General features: G+C 32.8%; 1 protein-coding gene across 1 annotated transcript; it reads right to left on the bottom strand.

The window, feature by feature from the left end:
• Nucleotides 1–3,145: 3,145 nt before the first annotated feature.
• On the bottom strand, nucleotides 3,146–6,649 carry ACX2 (acyl-CoA oxidase 2). Its single transcript, XM_079045886.1, has 7 exons — nucleotides 5,988–6,649; nucleotides 5,434–5,549; nucleotides 4,368–5,242; nucleotides 4,115–4,294; nucleotides 3,841–4,007; nucleotides 3,639–3,762; nucleotides 3,146–3,524 (listed from the first exon to the last, which is right to left on the bottom strand). Exons 1-7 carry the CDS (start codon nucleotides 6,440–6,442, stop codon nucleotides 3,363–3,365), a joined length of 2,079 nt encoding a protein of 692 aa, XP_078902012.1. The 5' UTR covers nucleotides 6,443–6,649; the 3' UTR covers nucleotides 3,146–3,362.
• Between the last annotated feature and the right edge of the window lie 12,881 nt (nucleotides 6,650–19,530).

The following is a 19,530-nucleotide window of genomic DNA, read 5'->3' as shown; positions in this document are numbered from 1 at the left end:
AAGTTATGGCGGAGGTTGAAATGATATTGGCAAAATCGAGAAGATCATAGCTTTGATGAATGGCGGCAATCCATCTTTGGTGGGTGTCTAACTATGGTGGACGACGACGATCCATAAGTGAAGTTTGCAGATTAAGGTTTGTTTTGGAGAGCTTATCAGACATGAATTTGGAGATTGGGGAAGTTTGAAAGAGTTAAGATTGAGGATGAATGAGTTCATCTGAAGCCTCCAAATGATCCTAATAGATCTGTGTGTTTGTGTGTGAAAAGAGAGAGAGAGAGAGAGAGAGAGAGAGAGAGAGAGAGAGAGAGAAAGAAAGAATGGGGTGTGGGCCCCATTTTATTATCAATAAAACATTAAATTAAACAGAAAAAATATAAAAAATATATGAAGAGGGCAATTTAGTCATTTCAATTTTCGGAGGGACCATTTTCACATACAAACTAGTCCAAAAGGACCACCAATCCATAAGTCGGGGTTTGGACTAAAACCCCAAAAAAATGCATACCACATGGACCATTTTTGCAATTTTGTCTTTTAACTTTTTCCATTTTAGATAGGGATGAGCAAAAACCGAACCGATAAAAGAAAAACCGCAATAAACCGCAACCAAAAAATCGAAACCGATGCAAAAACCGATGGTGCAGATTTATTTTTTTGAAAAACCGAATTTATTGGTGCGGTGCGGTTTTTATCTAGAAACCAGACCACCAAAACCGAACCGCGCCGCAAGCTTATTAACATTAAAATAAATCACTAATTTATATTATACAATTATACATATTATTTAAAAAACTAATAAATTATAATTTATACATATATTATATATTGAATTTTACAGTAATTAATAATTAGGTATTAGATTTAATATGTGAGTTTGTCACTTTGTGTTTGTGACTTAATGATTATGTGTAAAGTGTAAACACTATGTGGGTTACAACTTGCAAGCTTGTAAACTCTAAGCGCAAATTGAATAAAAAAAATGAGCTTGGGAATATGGGTTGCAGATGAAGTGATCAAGTAAACAACATAAAAAAAACTCAAAATTACAGCTTCTAAATGTGAGGAGACGAAATGACACCATGTCATACAATTATAAATCTTCACATGAACATCACGGTTAAAAAAATCGTACCGGTAAACATAAAAAAACCGCACAATATGTTTGACTCGGTTTAAAACCGACACCAAACCGGTACAAACCGAAACCGCATTCAAAAACCGCAAAACCGAACCATTGAAAAACCGCACCCAACGGTTTCTAGAATTCAAAAACCGCACATTGCGGTTTGCGGTTCAGTTTGGCCCTAAAACCGCACCAAACCGCACCATGCTCACCTCTAATTTTAGATGTGATTTTTTTTATGTACCTTATAAGTTTAGAAAAGATTTTTTTTTGGTAACCATCTAAATCTCTTATCCCCTAATACATCCGAATATATTTGTGGAAAATTAAGATTGTAACAAATTTTCAAGTTTTGTTTTATGATAGATCATAGCCGTCCATTTAATTTTATCAAAGAGTGTCCATATGAAAAACAATATATACTTTATAAAAAAATTCCAAAATTAGATGTGTACATGTACAACCTTAATTAAAAGGGAAAAAGGTAATGAATTTTAAAAAATATACAAAAAAAGACCATTGTTTTTTTTTATTACACAAAATACCATTAAAGTATATTTTTTATACACAAAATACCAATGAAGTACACATGTGTTCAAATAAACCTTGTGGGTAACCGGTTACGGCAGGTAACGAAAAAATGTATTAAAAAGGTAATAAAGTTTCAAAAATGTTCAAAAAATATCATTATTTTTTTAGTATAAAAAATACCATTGAAATTTCCAAAATGTTAAAAAAAATCATTGTTGTTTTTTCAGAGCACCTTTTGTTAACTTCGTTGTTTCCGGATTATATAGAACACAGTCATCAGAGATTAGTCACCGTCGTACCAGTTCACATCAGTTGTGTACTATCTTTCATTCCATCACTCGATCAGTTTGTATCTAAATCCATATTTATGAATTCTCATGACATAACGTCACACTCGTTTCCCTAATATGTGCATCTATATAACGTATATATGTTTTAGGTTTAAGGCATATAATGTGATGGGGAAGCAAGAATGTTTAACTAATGTTATTACCCACTTACTTCTCTTGTTACCATAAGAACGATCGAGTGAAGGAATGAAAGAGATTTGCACAATTGTTGTGAACTGATATGACGGTTCATGATCTCCAGTGATTGTGTTCTACATAATCCGACAACAACACAATTAACAAAAAATGTGGTATTTTTTAAACATTTTGGAAACTTCGTTACACTTTTAAGTCATTTTTTCATTTACTTCGTTGGTATTCTGTATACAAATAGTAACATTAATGGTATCTTTTGTACTAAAAAAACAACAATGGTATCTTTTGTATTAAAAAAACAACAATGGTATTTTTTGAACATTTGAAAACCGGGTAACCTACAATAGCCGGTAAAATGGTATTTTGTGTACTAAAAAAAACAATGGTCTTTTTTGTACATTTTTGAAACTTCGTTACATTTTTAAGTCATTTTCTCTAATTAAAATGTAGCTTGGCCTACAGATGGTGAAATGGGTGGATATGAGTGTTTTCTAAGAACAACACCTTCAAGATCTATTGTTTGCATCTACACAAAGATATATTATAGGCATTTGTTTTATCGCCTATATGTGCTTGAACATTATTTTTATTTGCGCCATTGGATGTCCTCACTCGTAATCGAATGCCCTACCTTCATGTTGTGACAAGATTGCTCATCTTTCCCCTTATACCCCCATTGATATAGGTTTCGATGATGTTCGAGTTTTGGAAGTTTTGAAAGAGAATCACCAATTCTTGAGTGGTTTTTTTTATAATAGAAAATTAGAAATGGTCAACTCACATCCACTAATAATGCTAGACCACATACGTTTTTGATTCTTGAGTGGATTAGTTGTGAAAGGATTTGGAATAAAACACTCCAATGAAGTTGCCTCCAATTCCAATTCCCTTCATTTGGGGATGCTATGTCCGATCCATGTGGTGTGCATGGTATTATATGGGTCCGAGGTTTCCTTATCATCCAAGAAAAATGAGGACAATTATTCTAAAATAAAGATAAAGATGTGAAAATATCAAACTTATCTAATAATCACGTCACATTTAAGACCAAATTGCCATAAAAACACTCTGGAATCTAGCATAGCTAATCTCTTATGAAACCAAAAAAGTATCAATTTTACAACAATTTCACACTTGTTGAATTCTTATTTTCAGACTTGAACATAGCCTTCTTACCTTTCTTCTATGATTGTGTGTAATAGCAATGTATTTTACTCCAACTAGAACCCAACATAATGAGTGTATTCCGTATAAGCTTCACCTGGTGTCTGTTTACCAATCGGTGCCCTTGTGACATGATCAGGCAAATCAAATGCATCCACAAGTTCTTTCGCGACATTCTTCACCTGAAAACTCAAATAATCCGCTAGCTTGTGTATCGCCTACAAAAATACATGATTTATATTATTATAGGTAACAACTGAAAACAAAATTTCTTATATTGATTAAAAAAAAAATTAAGGGTTATTTATTAGTTATTACTAATTACTAATTACCTTGGCTTTGTTAGGGGCGACATAGTCCACATTGCGATAAGTTCCTATATCATTCCATATGCGATTCAAGGCATAAAGATCACAAACAAGCTTCAAAGCAGCCCTAGAATTTGCATCTGGACACCTGAATTAGATAAGAAAAAAAAAACACCTTAATCCTTAGATCACCAATTAATATATGAGAGAGAAAAAGTTAATTCACCTTTTAATTGCTTCAATGAAATTTTCAAGGATGACAGTTTCAATGTGGGACTCTGCAAGAGTCAAAAGATGATTTAAACATCGATTCCAAGCACCAAAACTTCCAAGAGTCTTTGAATGCTTCCGTAATCGGACTGCAGCACTTTGAAGCAACCGAGATGTTCGATACTAAAAACATTATTGATGTTAATATATATTTAGTTTAAAATAAATTTCACAATAATTAGAAACAGAATCTAATTTAAAAATGCTAAGAAAAATAAAAGAATTATTACCCTGAAAGCATCCAATTGGAATTTAGGATCTCTTAAATGGTCTTCACCTTCCCACCTAGCAGTGACTGGATTGGGTTGAGAAAGATACGTGTTCATCGACTCTCTCAAGTAGTTCCATGTAACAGCAAGGGTCCCACCACTGAACTTCTGTTGATATTGCTTCAATAGATCACCCGCCACCTGTGTAAATCCATTTACTTTGTGTCACATGGAGAACTAATTGAGAGAGTCGATGGATTTAAAAAAACCAAACCTGCTGTAAGAGCACTGTGTTATCCCCTTCAAACGTTTGAAAAATATCATGATCATTCCTCAAGCTCCCAAACCGATTAACAGCTGCATATCCATGGCCTCCACAAGCTTCTCTACAAATACTCAACGACTTAGCAGTATAAGAAGTTATATAAGATTTAAGCCCAGCTGATAATGCATGAACATCCGCAATCAATTGTTCATCGTGGGTCTTCTTCATCTGCGCATACTTTTCAACCAAATTCACAGTAGCAAAATGAAACGCATAAGTCGAGGCCAACATCGGCATCAATTTGTGTTGCTGCGATTGGTAATCAAGAATGCTAATTTCAGGTTTTTTTGGAGGCCCAAATTGTTGCCTGAGTAACGAGTATCGGATCGCAATTGTGGCAGCGATTTTGAGCACACCGACGGATGAATAAGCGAGCCCTACACGGCCACCGACAAGCTCGCCGAGCGTGGCGGCGAAACGTTTATTAACGGTGGGAAGAGGACTCGTGTACGTCCCGTCTCTTGACACATCGCCGAATCGATTTAGAAGATTATCTCTCGGGATTCTGACATCGCGAAATCTTAAGGCGCCGTTATCGACGCCGTTGAGACCGACTTTATGGCCGCAATCGTTGATTTCAACGCCGGGGAGTGTTTTATGGGTTTTGAGATCTCGAATTGGTACAATGAAAGCGTGGACACCCATATCGGTAACGACGCCATTAGTGGGTAACATGAGCTTCGCAAAAACGGTGGCGAACTTGCCGTGAACCGCCGCGTTTCCGATCCACCATTTGATGGCTCCGTCGTTTGGTGTGGTGATGATGAATTCATCGGTTATAGGATCGAATGTGGCAATGGTTTGAATGCCTTGAACGTTTGAGCCTTGAAGATAAAGGGGTCAATAGATAACTCGTTAGTTGATGTGTTTGATACGATGGAATAGGAAATGAATGGAAACGATGGAATAGGAAATGAATGGAATGTAATTCCATTCCTGCAAGACACAGATCATGGAATTGTCTATTCCATTCATTTGTTATTTCATTTCATAAGAAATAAACAGAAAAGCATACCATGGTGAAGCTCGGTCATAGCAAAACAGCCAAGATACTCCAGATTGTCGATGCCTTCGAAGTACTTATCACGATGTTTTTTGGTACCCAAATTTAGCACAGATCCTCCCCATAAACTGCAATCAAACAATATCCAAAATTAGATATAACCGGAGTAAATTCCATCTTTTTGGGCTTCGATTTCTAGTTTTCCCCAATTGTTTGATTTCTTTATTGACTTCTTAATGTAAATTACATGAAATCGGATATTTTTGTCAATGGCATTAGCAGCAGAAGCAGATGATTCAGATACAATGGAGACATCAACTGAAACATCATCCTAATCTATAGATTTCATATTCATATTCAAAAAACAATGAAGATAAATTAGTAAATAATCGAAGAACAAGATGGAAATTAGCATCGATTAAGCATCATGTTTCAATCACCATCCGTCATAAATGACGATTAATAGATTAAATTATATATTTCATGAACAAGAATTCTAATCCAGAAACCCAGTTAGTAAATCGACGAGATTAATTTACAGAAATAATGAAGAGTAGAAGAATCACCTGTACTGAACGCCCAATTTGATCCCAAGAGACATATCAACACTCCCGATAGCTTCAATCATTGCAAAATATATCAAAGGATCTTCAACGACATACCTAAAAGGTCTAATCCCAGCTTCTCTAACAAGACCCACAAGTTGTCTCATACAAAGTTCCCGATAATCATCTTTCAAGATCTCAATCGGGGTTTGAAGATCAGGCCTCGAATTAAAATACTCGAAAATCTTTTCTTGAACATCCCTGTGTTTTCCCCTCAAATAACTAGTCAGTTTTTCAGCGTCTACGTTCATCTTGGTACGCCCAGAACAAGCTTCGAGCTGAAGCTGGTGGTCATGGTGGAGGATTGGCGGATTGAGGTGGAGCGAAAGGAGGCGGATTCTTCGGGTGGTGGACTGATCATCGTCAACATACTCGTTAACGTTGGTGTGATTGGAATTGGATATTGCAGACGACATGATTGATGAAATGCGAGAAAGAGATGGAGATGATGATGATGATGATTGTATATGTGTAGTTGAATCGATGAAATTGTATTGTATAGAAAAAGATCGAAAGTATGGGGGTTTTGGATAATCGGTTATTATTTGAAAAATGTCAACTGGTCGACGTATGGACACACTCTAAATCCTAATCCTCCTCCCTCTTCTTTTAACACCAAAATGATTGAGTTAATGACTATTTCCTAATCGCTTTTGACAACGTTTCATAAATAGTCATTATAATTTTCAAAAATTAACAATTTCTGGATAACATAGAAAAACGTTGCACAGTTACATGCATGTTTTTTTTTTTTTTTTTTTTTTTTTTTTTTTTTTTTTTTTTGGTGTTGCTACTAAAACACCCTGTTATCATTTTTATAAAAAGTCAACCTATAATCAATTATTTATAATCAATTTTTTCGGAAAACAATGCAATTTTAACCAATAAAAATATTTTAAAAATTAAGTAGGGTGTCCATATGGTAAAAAGGGATGTCTTTTTAGCCAACTTTTTTTTTAGATTATTAACTCTGTTGTTGTTATTACTGTAATAATTATTTCTTAACTTTCTATTTTAGTAAAAAAAAAATAGGATCATTGACTCTGTTCTTATTATTACTGTAATAATTATTTTTTAAATTTCTATTTTAGTCAAAAATAGTTTTAATATGAGAGAGCCATGATTTTAAAATAAAAGGTTTACATGGTAAAGAAGATATTAAAGTATATTTTTATACTAATAACCTAATAAAGATTTTAAATTTGGAGAAACGTTGACAAAAAAAACAGTGATCTAAATGGTAGCTACATCAATCTTTATAAAAATATCAATTCTCAAATCACCATTTCATAATAATCCATTAAAATGCTAATACTACGTATTCTAAAATCTAATAGATTTTCTACTTTTAAACTTTAATTGGTTTCATGTTACAATTTCTCAATGATCAATTTTTTTATAATAAGTTATTTTTTAAATAACTAAATTTATAATTAGTGAATTAATTTAACACTTTTAACATATACGACTAATATATAGTGATATTAAACTAAAGTATTTGCATCCTGAAATATAAGCTTCAAATTTTAGTTTATTATTTATAAGCTAAATGTGGAATAATGAGTATGTCCTTGTAAAATCACTTATGCTATATGTTAAATTGCTAAAAACCATGATATATTTTTGAATTACAGAATGTTTAAAGAGCCGATTTGTAAGCATAACGGATGTAGATGGGCTTTAAATAGGTTGTCTTTATCCTTGGTACAAAATAGCAACATTACAATAAAAACTAGTAGGGATTCGAGGGGCGCACCAACGACTATCCCTATAATTATTATATATATATTAAAGTTGTGGAATAAAGGAATAGTAAATTTGGGATACTTTGTTCAAGTTTGGTCCTTTGATTTACATATTCGGTCTCTGTACTTCTTTAATTAATTTATTCATGTCCCTGTATTATTGTTGGAAGTTAGGAATACTAAATTTGGATGTTTTTGGCAACTTTGGTCATTATTCTTTACCCATTTTGACACTTTTGGTCCTTGCAATCAATATTTTTACACTTTTTTGGAACATTTTAATATTTAAGTTTGGCCACAAAACTTTAACGGTTTGACAACTTTGATCCCTTTTCTAAAAAGTTGTTAATTCCTACCCCTTTAATTCTTTAGCCATTTTCACACTTTTGGTCCTTGCTGTCAAAACTTTTACATTTTTTGTCCGGGACAAAGCCCGGACTTTTCATCCTTGCACTTTCTATGTCTGTCATATTTATCAATTCGGAAACAACATTGAAAGCTTCTGGCCCCCGCGTAGCGGGGGTAACCTTTCTAGTGAAAATGAAAATTTTCAATATTGTATTTAATATTTGACTAATTTAATAGTTGTCAATTAGATTTTGTTAATGATATATTTTTTGTTAATGATATATTTTATATGAGCTATTTTTTAATCTTTAAGTTAAGTATTTAAAAAAATTATTTTTTATATGAAATGAATATATATGAGCTATTTTTTAATCTTTTCATCCTTGCACTTTCTATGTCTGTCATATTTATCAATTCGGAAACAACATTGAAAGCTTCTGGCTCCCGCATAGCGGATGTAACCTTTCTAGTGAAAATGAAAATTTTCAATATTGTATTTAATATTTGACTAATTTAATAGTTGTCAATTAGATTTTGTTAATGATATATTTTTTGTTAATGATATATTTTATATGAGCTATTTTTTAATCTTTAAGTTAAGTATTTAAAAAAATCATTTTTTATATGAAATGAATAATATAATATCATTATTCTCAGATAATTAACATTTATAATATGATTAAAGTGAAAAGACAATTTATTGTACCTATTTGAGTTCCTTCATGTATATAAAACATTTAGGCATTTAGCCCCAATATTATAAATTGGTATGGTTGAAGTAAAAACATTTTAGACCTGTTATAAAATGATATAAATAAGCACGTGTCTTTATCAAATTGACATGAACCGGAGAGATAACGTAGAATAGTTCGGCACGCCTTTCAATGCAGGATTAGGACGCCACGCCACATGTGGATTCAGAATGTACCCCTCTACTTTACTTATTTATCTAGTACTCCTTCTACTTTTATGATTAGCAAACGTCAATTTAGTTATGGGAATGTTTAGGGTGTTCATTTTAAAGTGTCCATCTAATTTAATCAATGAATTCAATTCATTTTGATTTTTAAAACATAGATCCGAATAGTTTAATTTAAATTCAAATTTGATCTGATTAAACTAATTTAGTTAAAACCTATATAATTTATGCAATTATATATGTTTTATTTGTTTTTCTGTGATTTTTTGTGGTTTAAAGGCAACTATAGGATTACATTTAGTTATATACTAGATATAACCCTGAAACTCGTCACGGGGTTGATCGAGTCGAGATCTTGTATATCTTCTTCGATGCAGCTAGCAAGCCCTGATTTGATTCCTGTTACACTCATAAACGAGAATCGTTAGAGTCGCCTCAGGACTTGCGTCCTGGGAGCGACCTCCGACGATCAAGTTAGTATCGATACGAAAAGTGGGTCGGGTCCTTCGAGTGGAAGGAACCCGATGGTATGTGTGATGAGTATGTAGAGAGAGTTAGAGCATATCATTGGAAGTGTCTTGAGAGGTATATATATAGTGTCGGGAGTACCTTTTTATCTTGGAGAGTAGGTTTAAAGTTGTGCAGCGGGATGGTAAGTATATGAGCTATAACTGATGTGATAGGAGTACCTTTTGTCTTGGGAATGGGCAAACCAGAAATGGTTGAACCATAGGAAAAAGACCGAACCGTCGTGAAATGGCCGAACCATAGCTAAATGACCGAACCATAGGAAAAAAGTCCAAACCATCGCTAAAAGTCCGATGATATATATATATATATATATATATATATATATATATATATATATATATAGATGTTAATTTATTCATGATTTTAGTTTGAAATTTTATGTTATGAATGCATTCATGGTGAGGGAAGTGTCCAAACATGTCCTGGTAATGAGATGAATGATACATTATTAGGATAGTACCTCCCATTGCGAAGTAGTTGTCGAGGGGTATAGACTCCCCAACGGCCACAATGGAATTTGCTTTATCGTAGTTAGTAAGGAGATAGTTGTGAACCGACGAGAGGTATGAACTCCCTATATATGATACAAGCTAGTAGTTAACCAGCGAGGGGTATAGACTCAGTATACGTACAGGTAATCCGGAAAGTTTATGATATCGAATGTTTCATGTTTTGTTAAAGTAATTATGAGGTTATGAAAGTACGTTTCATACTTATGAAGTTTCGTAAGGTTGTAATATTGAATGCTTGCAAAAAGTTAAAGTTCTTATGAAATATTTTGAAAGTATATTTAATATTTTTTTAGTCTAAATCCATTTATCTCCTGAGTCTTTAGACTTAAGTTTTGTTTCTAAATGTGCTATATACTTAAGTTTAGAAGCTAAGGACTAGAAGAGCATTATTAGTGAATGTTTATGGAAGACTTTGCATGGTCTTTGGGTTGTATAATTCTTTCCCTTGTAATATGGTTGTGATATTAGTTTCGCAACACCAAATGTTTATAAACTCTGATAAATATTTGAAAGTTTTAGTAAAATCATATTTTTATCATGAATTAATATCATGATAAATGTGCAATCGTGGTTTTTTAAAAGGTTTTAAAAGTACGCATGTTACAAATAATGTTTTCATTGTTTCTACTGTTATGATTGTTTTCAAACATTTATCCCACAACAGTGAAGGGATGTTTGGTCACTCGGTCTGCTTGGATTTTGGCCTTAGGTGTATGCAGTTTACATACTAATGTTGGTGACCCCAAATTAAGTCATCTTTCATAAGTAATAACCCCATACAACATATTATGTTACTATACTTCCAATTCATAAAGGTACTTCAAATAATTCCTAGTTACTTGATCATGATGTCTTGACATCAATTTATCTTGTCCCACTTTGTTATAAAATAGCAACCTATGTTGGATTTTCATCTATTTCTTGACACATACATGTTTGCATTCTGTCTATTTACAGCAATAACATAACATGTCTAAGTAAAATTTTAACATTAACTTTACATATAAAACACATTTTCATACTAATTTCTTTCAAATTGTACTATTGTCCTATGACCTTTTTTATATTTTTTTAGTCTTCACTCGTAAACTCACTTTCATATTCTCAAATATTTGTTTTCATAAGTTCTCATAGTCCTTCTATGAGGTTCATAAGTTATTTACACAACTTATTTATTCTCCTTTATCATTAACACTTGAATTTCCTTTTTTGTCCCACTTTATTCTATAATAACAATGTATTTTGTGTTTTTCACCATTTATTGCCTAATTGCTTATCATTTCATATACTTTTTATCCTAATATATATTATAACTTGTCCAAACATAGTTCTTACATTCATATGACATTTAAAGCATAATTTGCTATTATTTACCAATTTTACCGTTTTCATCATTTTCCAAAAACTATGATACTTCCAAACATTTCACAAACTTTAATCATTATCCTTAGAATCACAATTACATTATCGCCGAAATTTTAAGTATGTTATAGGAACCATCTATTTTGGGGTATCTCCGGAGAATTAGAACAAATAACTAAGAAAGTATATCTTTGATGCCATGAAAATCAAAAATGATGGAATGGATTTTCTTGGAGTGATCTATCTATTATTGATGCTTAAATGCATCGGCTGGTACAAGAAGGAATCTCTATCAGTTAGAGATATGTATGGAATTGACAATCGTTCGTAATAATAAAGTATGTATACATGAGATACATATTGTTGACAAATATATTGGGATATACACATGAGATATCGTTGACTAATATGTTGTTAACGTACTCGGTTATGATATAAGATGGAAGTATCTGATATATGTTTAGAGAATGGTAGAGAAAGTACACACTTTTGAAGAAAAAGAATATATATATTCCAATGTTTTGAAGGGCTCCTCGGTGCTACTTCTTATAAGTTTAGTCAAAATTCAAACTTATGAGTTTTGCTAAACTTTAGTATTAAAATTCTCAATCCTGTATAGCATTCCATTGACAAAGGTTATTGATTCATTCAAATTACATGAAAAAAAAACGAATAAAGGATATTTTAAAAGTATACTAACTTAGGAAAATGTTGAAATTCAAAGCCTAAAATCATAGAATTTTAGGCCAATGATGGGGCAATTTTGTCTAAGTGTGACTAGAGCTGAAAAAAAAAGTAATCAAGCATGTTAACTCTAAATTAACGGGTTAGATTAAAGTTTCAACCTGTTTGATCAATTTAACTGGATGAGTTGGGTTATGGTTGAAATTTTCAACCCACTAACCCATTTAAATAAATTAATTATTTATATTTGATATTTATTTTGTCACACCCCCGAACCAGACGGCGGAAACGTCCGAGGGCTCGCGTGACTTAAATTGAAATATCATCACAATGAATATATATGAAACATAACATAAACATCACCATGCATTAATACATTACAACTGACCTTGTTCACATCAAGTACATTGTCTAAATATTACATATCCATCGCATAAATTGTTTGAGAGTTTTCAAAACATAACATCCTAACACACTTGGTATTGTTCTTCAGCTTATCTGTTACCTGAGAATACAAGTTATTTTGAAAACGTCAACATATATAATGTTGGTGAGTTTATAAGAGGTTTGATATGAAAATATTTTGTATAGTTTGTAAAACCCAGAAAATCTGATATTTTCTGAAACGACAATTGTTTATACAATAGGTGTGATGATCCATAAGTATATGCGTGAATGATTTCAAAACGTGTAAAAATGATATGTTTCTCATGATAAATTCTTGCATTATAGTTATTGAAAGTACAAGTGAATAATGTTGTTTCCCCGGAAAACCCGATGTTTTCCGATAAAATAGTATGATCGTTTTGTATTATTGTATCGTCACAACGAATGAATATGATTTCCCATGATTACTTAGATGGTATTGGATCTCTATGTGAGTCGTTATAACCATGCATAATAATGACTAGTTCGTCTGTCTTGGCATTCTAGCGAACGCCGAAATTTATTTAAGATTTTGTCACCCTAGACTGGCCGAGTCTAACTGTAGTGAACAACTTAAGTGTGGGGGAGTCACCCCCGTATAGATCTATACACAAACTCTCGCTCTCCCTCCAGGAGACTTGATTATAACTACAGACTACGACCGACACTTATTGGTGTCGCCCGTTATTACTCACTAATCCAAATGAAATTGAATAACCTTGATTAACGACCTGATTTTTGTTTACTTGAATAGAAGGTAAGCCTAACAGACGAAGAGAAGAGGACTACGGGGGCCCTACTAATCACGTATGTTATTTAAGGCTGTCGAGTATACGAAGGACGCGTTAGCCCATTACGCATATGATTTATTTGGACCTTACTAGCAATGCCAATGGGCCACTGAGGCCCAATAGCATGTAAAAGCCATTGAGGGTCCCTTAGGCATGTAATTGGGTCACAAGAGGCCCAATAAACATGTGTGAATATATCGGGCCCAATAAACATGATATTGGGCCACAGAGGCCCAATAGCACGTATAGAAGGTATTTGAGCCCAACTTTTGAATCGCTTATGTTTTATCGAGTTTGAGTTCGTATTGTTGGTATTCGTGGTATGTTAAATGTTTATTCGCAATAACGAAATATTTTAACGTTTGATTTATAACGAAGTTTTTATTATATATATATATATATATATATATATATATATATATATATATATATATATATATATATATATATTTTTAAAACTATGTGTTATAAACTTGCTATTTTTAACCCCAAAAGTTATAGTCGTTTTAATTGGCCCAAAAACGTTTAGTTTAACCATTGTGACACTTTTTTCTATAAAAATGACAGTTTTAGTCCCTTTTTACGAAAATTGACATTTTTGGTCCTTAAACCATTTTTATTGACATTTTCCACCCAAACTTTATTTGAATAGAAACTTTTGCCCAAAACTATTGCATTTGTCATTTCCAGCCTTTATTTGTAAAAAGTTTACATTTTTGGCTCAAATTCCGTAAGTTTTACAATTTTGACCCCAAAATCAAAAACTTTGCATTTTTAGTCCAAATTTGGTAATAACTCATTTTTAACCCCTGAAAAAGTTTATTTACATTTTAGACCCATAGTTTGCTAAGTTTTCCAATTCAACCCCTCAAAATCTCATTTTTTTCGTAACCTTGGGCCCAAAACCCATTAGGCCCACTTTTAAGCCCATTAAGCTAAAATTTATGTTTTTGACCCTTTGAAAAGTGTTATTTTCATAAAAATCAGCTTTTATACAAATAAACAACTTATAACCCTCATAAAACCGACAATTTACAATTTATACCCAATCTTTGTTATTTTTGCAAAAAATGACACTTGTAAGGTTCTTTTGGTTTTGTTTTTCACTTTTTAAACTTAAGGACCATTAGATCTATGATATATGTTGTTTATTATGTTTGTGTTTATGATTCTTTCACCCTTTTTGCTATAGATCTCAAAATATAGCAAATATTACATATTATCACAACCAAAAACTAAAGAAATCACATATAGCATGCAAACACACATAGATCATCACATAATACTTGTATTCTCCCCCCAAAAACAAGTAAAAACCGAAAACAAGGGGGTATGAACTCACCTTGCTTAGTTGCTCACGGTTTTGTAGAAGAAATGGAAAAGATTGATGAGATTCTCGGCCCTAACAATCTTCTTGAAGAGACCTTCGAATTTGAAGAGTTCTAGGGAGTATGATCAAGAATTTAAGGTGGTAAGAAGAGTGATTAAGTTGTAGAAAGAAAGTATGTTGACAAGATCTTACCACAAGTATATATCTTGGAGTGATTCTTGGATGAAAACCTTCTTGAAATGCCCTAAATCTCGAAAATTTTGAAGGAGGAATGAAGGTGTTCTTGAGAGGATTTGGAAGTGAATTAAGTGTGTGTGTGTGTATGTGTTGATGCTCTCGGCCGAGAGTAGAAGAAGGAGAAGAGAGAGAGAAGTGAAGGGATGGGTGCATGGAGACATGTGAAGTTGCATGGAAGTCCAACATGTAATAAGGAGGTGGCTAACCCTCCTTAATCCTCTTAATTCCCTTTTTTTTGTTTTCTACTTGGGCTGAGAGAGGGAGAAGGAAAAGAATTGTTTGGGCCTTTTGTGCTTGAGTCCCATATTATGAGGCCCAATTTGATGGTTTTCGGCCCATTGGGCCTTTAAAGTAGTTCACGGCCCAAATGTTGCATAAAAGAATGGATTTGAGTCCATTAAGGCTAATTGGATTTGTCATGGCCCAACAAGGCCCATTAAAGGTAAACTAGTCCATTTTAGACTTATAAGGCCCAAAAAGGTTAAGTCTCATGAGAGTGGATCCAATGAGAGCCCATTTAAGAGTTCTAAGCCCAAAATAGTCAAATTAGAAGCTTATTGGTCCAATAGGCCCAATAAGGAAATCCTAGTCCATATTGGACTTAAACCGGGATTTCTAGGGTTTCCAACCTTTTGTTGACTATTTGAGTGTTTGTATAGAGTGTTTGATGGAATTTTGTTGTCATTGAATAAGCATCATACATGCTTTCAAGTTTTAGTTATAATGTTATCCTTGTTTAATGTTTACAAAGCATTAAAATTCCTAGTTGTGACATATTTAATATGAACGTCTAATCATTTTATATTTAAAAATATAAAATAAAATAACCCTTATAGAAAAAAAAACAGTTGCTCAGTTTTTCTTTTTTCTTTTTTGAACCGGCAAACTAACCTACTCCTAAAACCACTTATGTCTCCTAATGAGACTTGAACCCATGACCTCTCATTTGAGAGTGTCACTCCTTATCGCTAGGCCAAAGGTCTTTTTTAGTTGCTCAGTTAGTTGATTCACAAAATCGAACCCTAACTAAGACCTTCAATCCCTTGTGAGTCAATACCTAAGCATGACGATAATGTTAGCAATTATTGAGTGAACAAATTGAATATTTTGGATTGATGGAGAACTTGTGAGATTTGATATTCAACTCCTGCTCGAATGTGTAAGGACATCTAGTAGTCATATCTCAACATACATTTGGATGTGCCTTCAACTCATGTAATAAGGTCAATAGGTCATTGATGCTTATAAAAGTTATGTGAAGCTTTCAAAGTTGAGACTATTATTTGTGTAAGGGATTTCGTGTATGGAGTAGGTTTGTTCTAGCTTCTATTTGAATATTTTGTGTTATATATAACCATGAATTTGTTATAATTAAAAAATTACATTAATTTATTTATTTTTTTAGCAAAAAAAGATTCACAATGTTCGGAGCTTTATGAAGCCATCATGACAAAGAAGATAGACAATCAAGATGAAAGTTTAGAAGCCATACATTTCTAATATTATTAGAAGATTTAATTTGTAATTATGGTTGTATTCTTTTAAAAAACTCAACTTATTATAGTTTGTAACTTGTTTAATTAAGTATGAGTAGAGATGTGCGTTTGGACCGAATACCCGAACCGGAACCGAAACCCGGACCGAACCGACCTGAATTAGGGTCGAATAAGTTATTTGGGTCGGTTCTCGGGTATCTATTTTTGCCCAATTCGGGTTTTGGGTTATTCGGTCCGGGTTACCCGAATAAAGGTTTAATCGGGTCAAAAAGACCGATCCGAAAAGTGAATACTCACTTGAACCGAATAACCCAAATAAACTGAAATGACCTGAATAACCCAAATAAACCGAAATTGCCCGAATAACCCAAATAAGAAAATTCTATATTTAGTTCAAGAAAAAAAATATATTAAATTAATTTTTTTTTCTTGAACTAGATATAAAATTTCCTTATTTTGGGTATTCGGGTCATTTCAATTTATTTGGGTTATTCTGGTCATTTCGGTTTTTTTGGGTTATTTTGGTCCTTTCGGGTTAATAACCGAACCGAAACCCGTATTACCTGAACCGAACCGGTCCCATATTAATATAATCAGTCCGGGTTTCGGTTCCCACTTTTCATCCAATTCGGATTTCGGGTTATTCGGGTTCGGGTCGGTTCCGACCCGAAGCACATCCCTAAGTGTGAGGTTTTTAGTTTATTGAATTTTTGAAATTTAACTACGTAGTTTTGAAATTTAATTACGTCAACCCAATTCAACCCGTTCATTAAGCATGTTGGTTAGAAACAATAAATATGTTAACCCGAAATCAACCATCTTTTAACAAGTTGAATATTGAAAAATAACTATCCATTTAATTAAAGATGTTAGGTTAAGTTGAGATATCAAATTTAGGTTGAACTTGAACATATCTTGCATGTATGGCATCATTCAGGTGTACAAATGATACAGGTGCACAAATGGATTAGTTGTGAAATTTGGGCTCGATTTTAATAAATTAAAGAGAGAATTTCGTATATACCCTTATTAATCGTTAAAATATCATATTTGTCCAACCGAATATCTAAATATCATATTTAACCTTCTTAAACTTTAAAATATCATATTTGCCCAAAACCATTTATTAAATATTTTAAAATTATTAAAATTGAAAATATTAATTAAATGTACCCTATTACCCTTAACTTCTAAATCATATAAACTCCATCAACAACTAACTTGAAGTTTGCCATCGGAAACAATAAGTGTTACACTGTGTTCATTCTTTAAAATAAAAACTCATGAAACACAAAGAGTCAAATTTTGACCTGTACACACAAAAAATATATTATAATACACTCAAATTTTTTATCCATTGCCGCACACACAACCACATATAACTAGAATTGCAATTGGTAACAATCGGCTTACCAATCGGCGATAGCTATTTAAACTTTTTCTTTTTTCACTTTTAAAAAAATACAAAATCAAACAGTAAAAGAAACTCATGGTTTAATCACCTTCTCTATTTTATAAGTAGCAAAAATTCAAAATAAAAAAGCACTAGCAATTGACATTACGCCGCGAGAAGTTAACAACAGGCCTAGAAGATGAAATATGGTCTATTTGGTTTTTATTTTTTTTATTTTAATTATCTTAATATATAAAAAGAGATTTTAAAAAGTTAAAAATATATATTTGGGCAAATATGATATTTTATAAGATTAAGGAGGACAAATATGATATTTAAATATTAGGTTGGATAAATATGATATTTTGACGTTTAATAAGGGTATAAATGAAATTCTCTCATTAAATTGAAAACGCAAACAGGTTATTGCTCTAGGGGTGTAAGTGAGGCGAACTACTCGTGAGCTACTCGGGATTGACTCGTTAAAAGCTCGACTAGAGATCGAATTAAACGAGCCTAAGCCGAGCTCGAGCCTAAATATGAGGCTCGTTTATTAAACGAGCTCGAGCCGAGCTTCAATTAGTTGGATCGCGAACCTAAACGAGCTTAAACGAGCCTATATATATATATATATATATATATATATATATATATATATATATATATATATATATACACACACACACACACATACATACATACATACACACACACATACATACATATATATATATATATATATATATATACACACACACACACACACACACACACACACATACACATACATAGAGGCTCGTTTAGGCTCGATTAGGCTCGCGAGCCCATTAAATTGTTCACGAGTCAAGCTCGAGCTTCATTTTAAGGCTCGAATCGAGCTCGAGCTCGAGCTTCCTTAAAATTAAACGAGCCGAGCTCGAGTTTGGTCAGGCTCGGGCTCGGCTCGGCTCGTTTTCACCCCTATATTGCTCTGATTTTTAAATCTAACTGACCAACTCTTTATTGGTTAACCGTTTATGAAGAGGTACATAAACGCCCATTCAATCTATAGGCCCAAAAGCAAGACCCAATCAAAGTTTGGTCGACCCAAGCCAAGTGAAAGGCCTAGCCCATATGCACCACCTAAGAGTTAACATGTTAAGCCCAACAGGCTTTTGCCTGGGCTATCCTCGGACCTAAAAGCCCGACCTTTTTTTTTTTTTTTTCTCGTTTAAGTGCCATAATAGTTTAAAGGCAACACACTCAGCAGTGGCTTAACAATTAATAATTTCACATTGATTCACATATTTGTCACAAGGAAAATGAGAAGGTATCGGGTACAAGGACAACAATCAATGTTTTAAAAACCGTTTTTTAGTTGAACCGATATGGTTCTCGGTTCTCGGTTCAACCGGTTTTATCGGTTCGACCGTCGGTTCAACCGGTTTCTATAACTTTTATCGTTTTTTCTATTTTCTTACATACACAGACATCCACAAGTTTAAACATTAAAAATACACTTAAATACAAGTTGAAGATTAATTCAAATACATTAAAAACACATAAGCGTGAACTTTACATCAATCAACGTACATAAAAAATAAAATAAAGTATAATAAAGAAATAAAATATAATTTGATAATCACAAACGCATTAAAAAACTTTATCACATTTATCATGTGTTTTTATTCAAAAAAAAAATCTAAATAGATGTGAAAAAAATAAAATTTGCTATGAAAATGATTCATTTC

Source organism: Lactuca virosa, chromosome 4, assembly GCF_052849685.1.
Source record: "Lactuca virosa cultivar CGN04683 chromosome 4, Lactuca_virosa_CGN04683_v6, whole genome shotgun sequence".
Taxonomy (NCBI): domain Eukaryota; kingdom Viridiplantae; phylum Streptophyta; class Magnoliopsida; order Asterales; family Asteraceae; genus Lactuca; species Lactuca virosa.
Note: the sequence above shows the minus strand (reverse complement) of the source record. Positions and strands in the feature narration are given on the sequence as shown.

Bases quoted from the DNA above. Each gene is read 5' to 3' on its own strand.
- ACX2 (XM_079045886.1), bottom strand. From the start codon at position 6,442: ATGTCGTCTGCAATATCCAATTCCAATCACACCAACGTTAACGAGTAT. The intron at 4,295-4,367 runs GTTTGGTTTTTT...GGATTTACACAG, and splicing joins ACACAGTGCTCTTACAGCAG to GTGGCGGGTGATCTATTGAA. The intron at 3,763-3,840 runs GTGAATTAACTT...TATCTAATTCAG, and splicing joins TTCATTGAAGCAATTAAAAG to GTGTCCAGATGCAAATTCTA.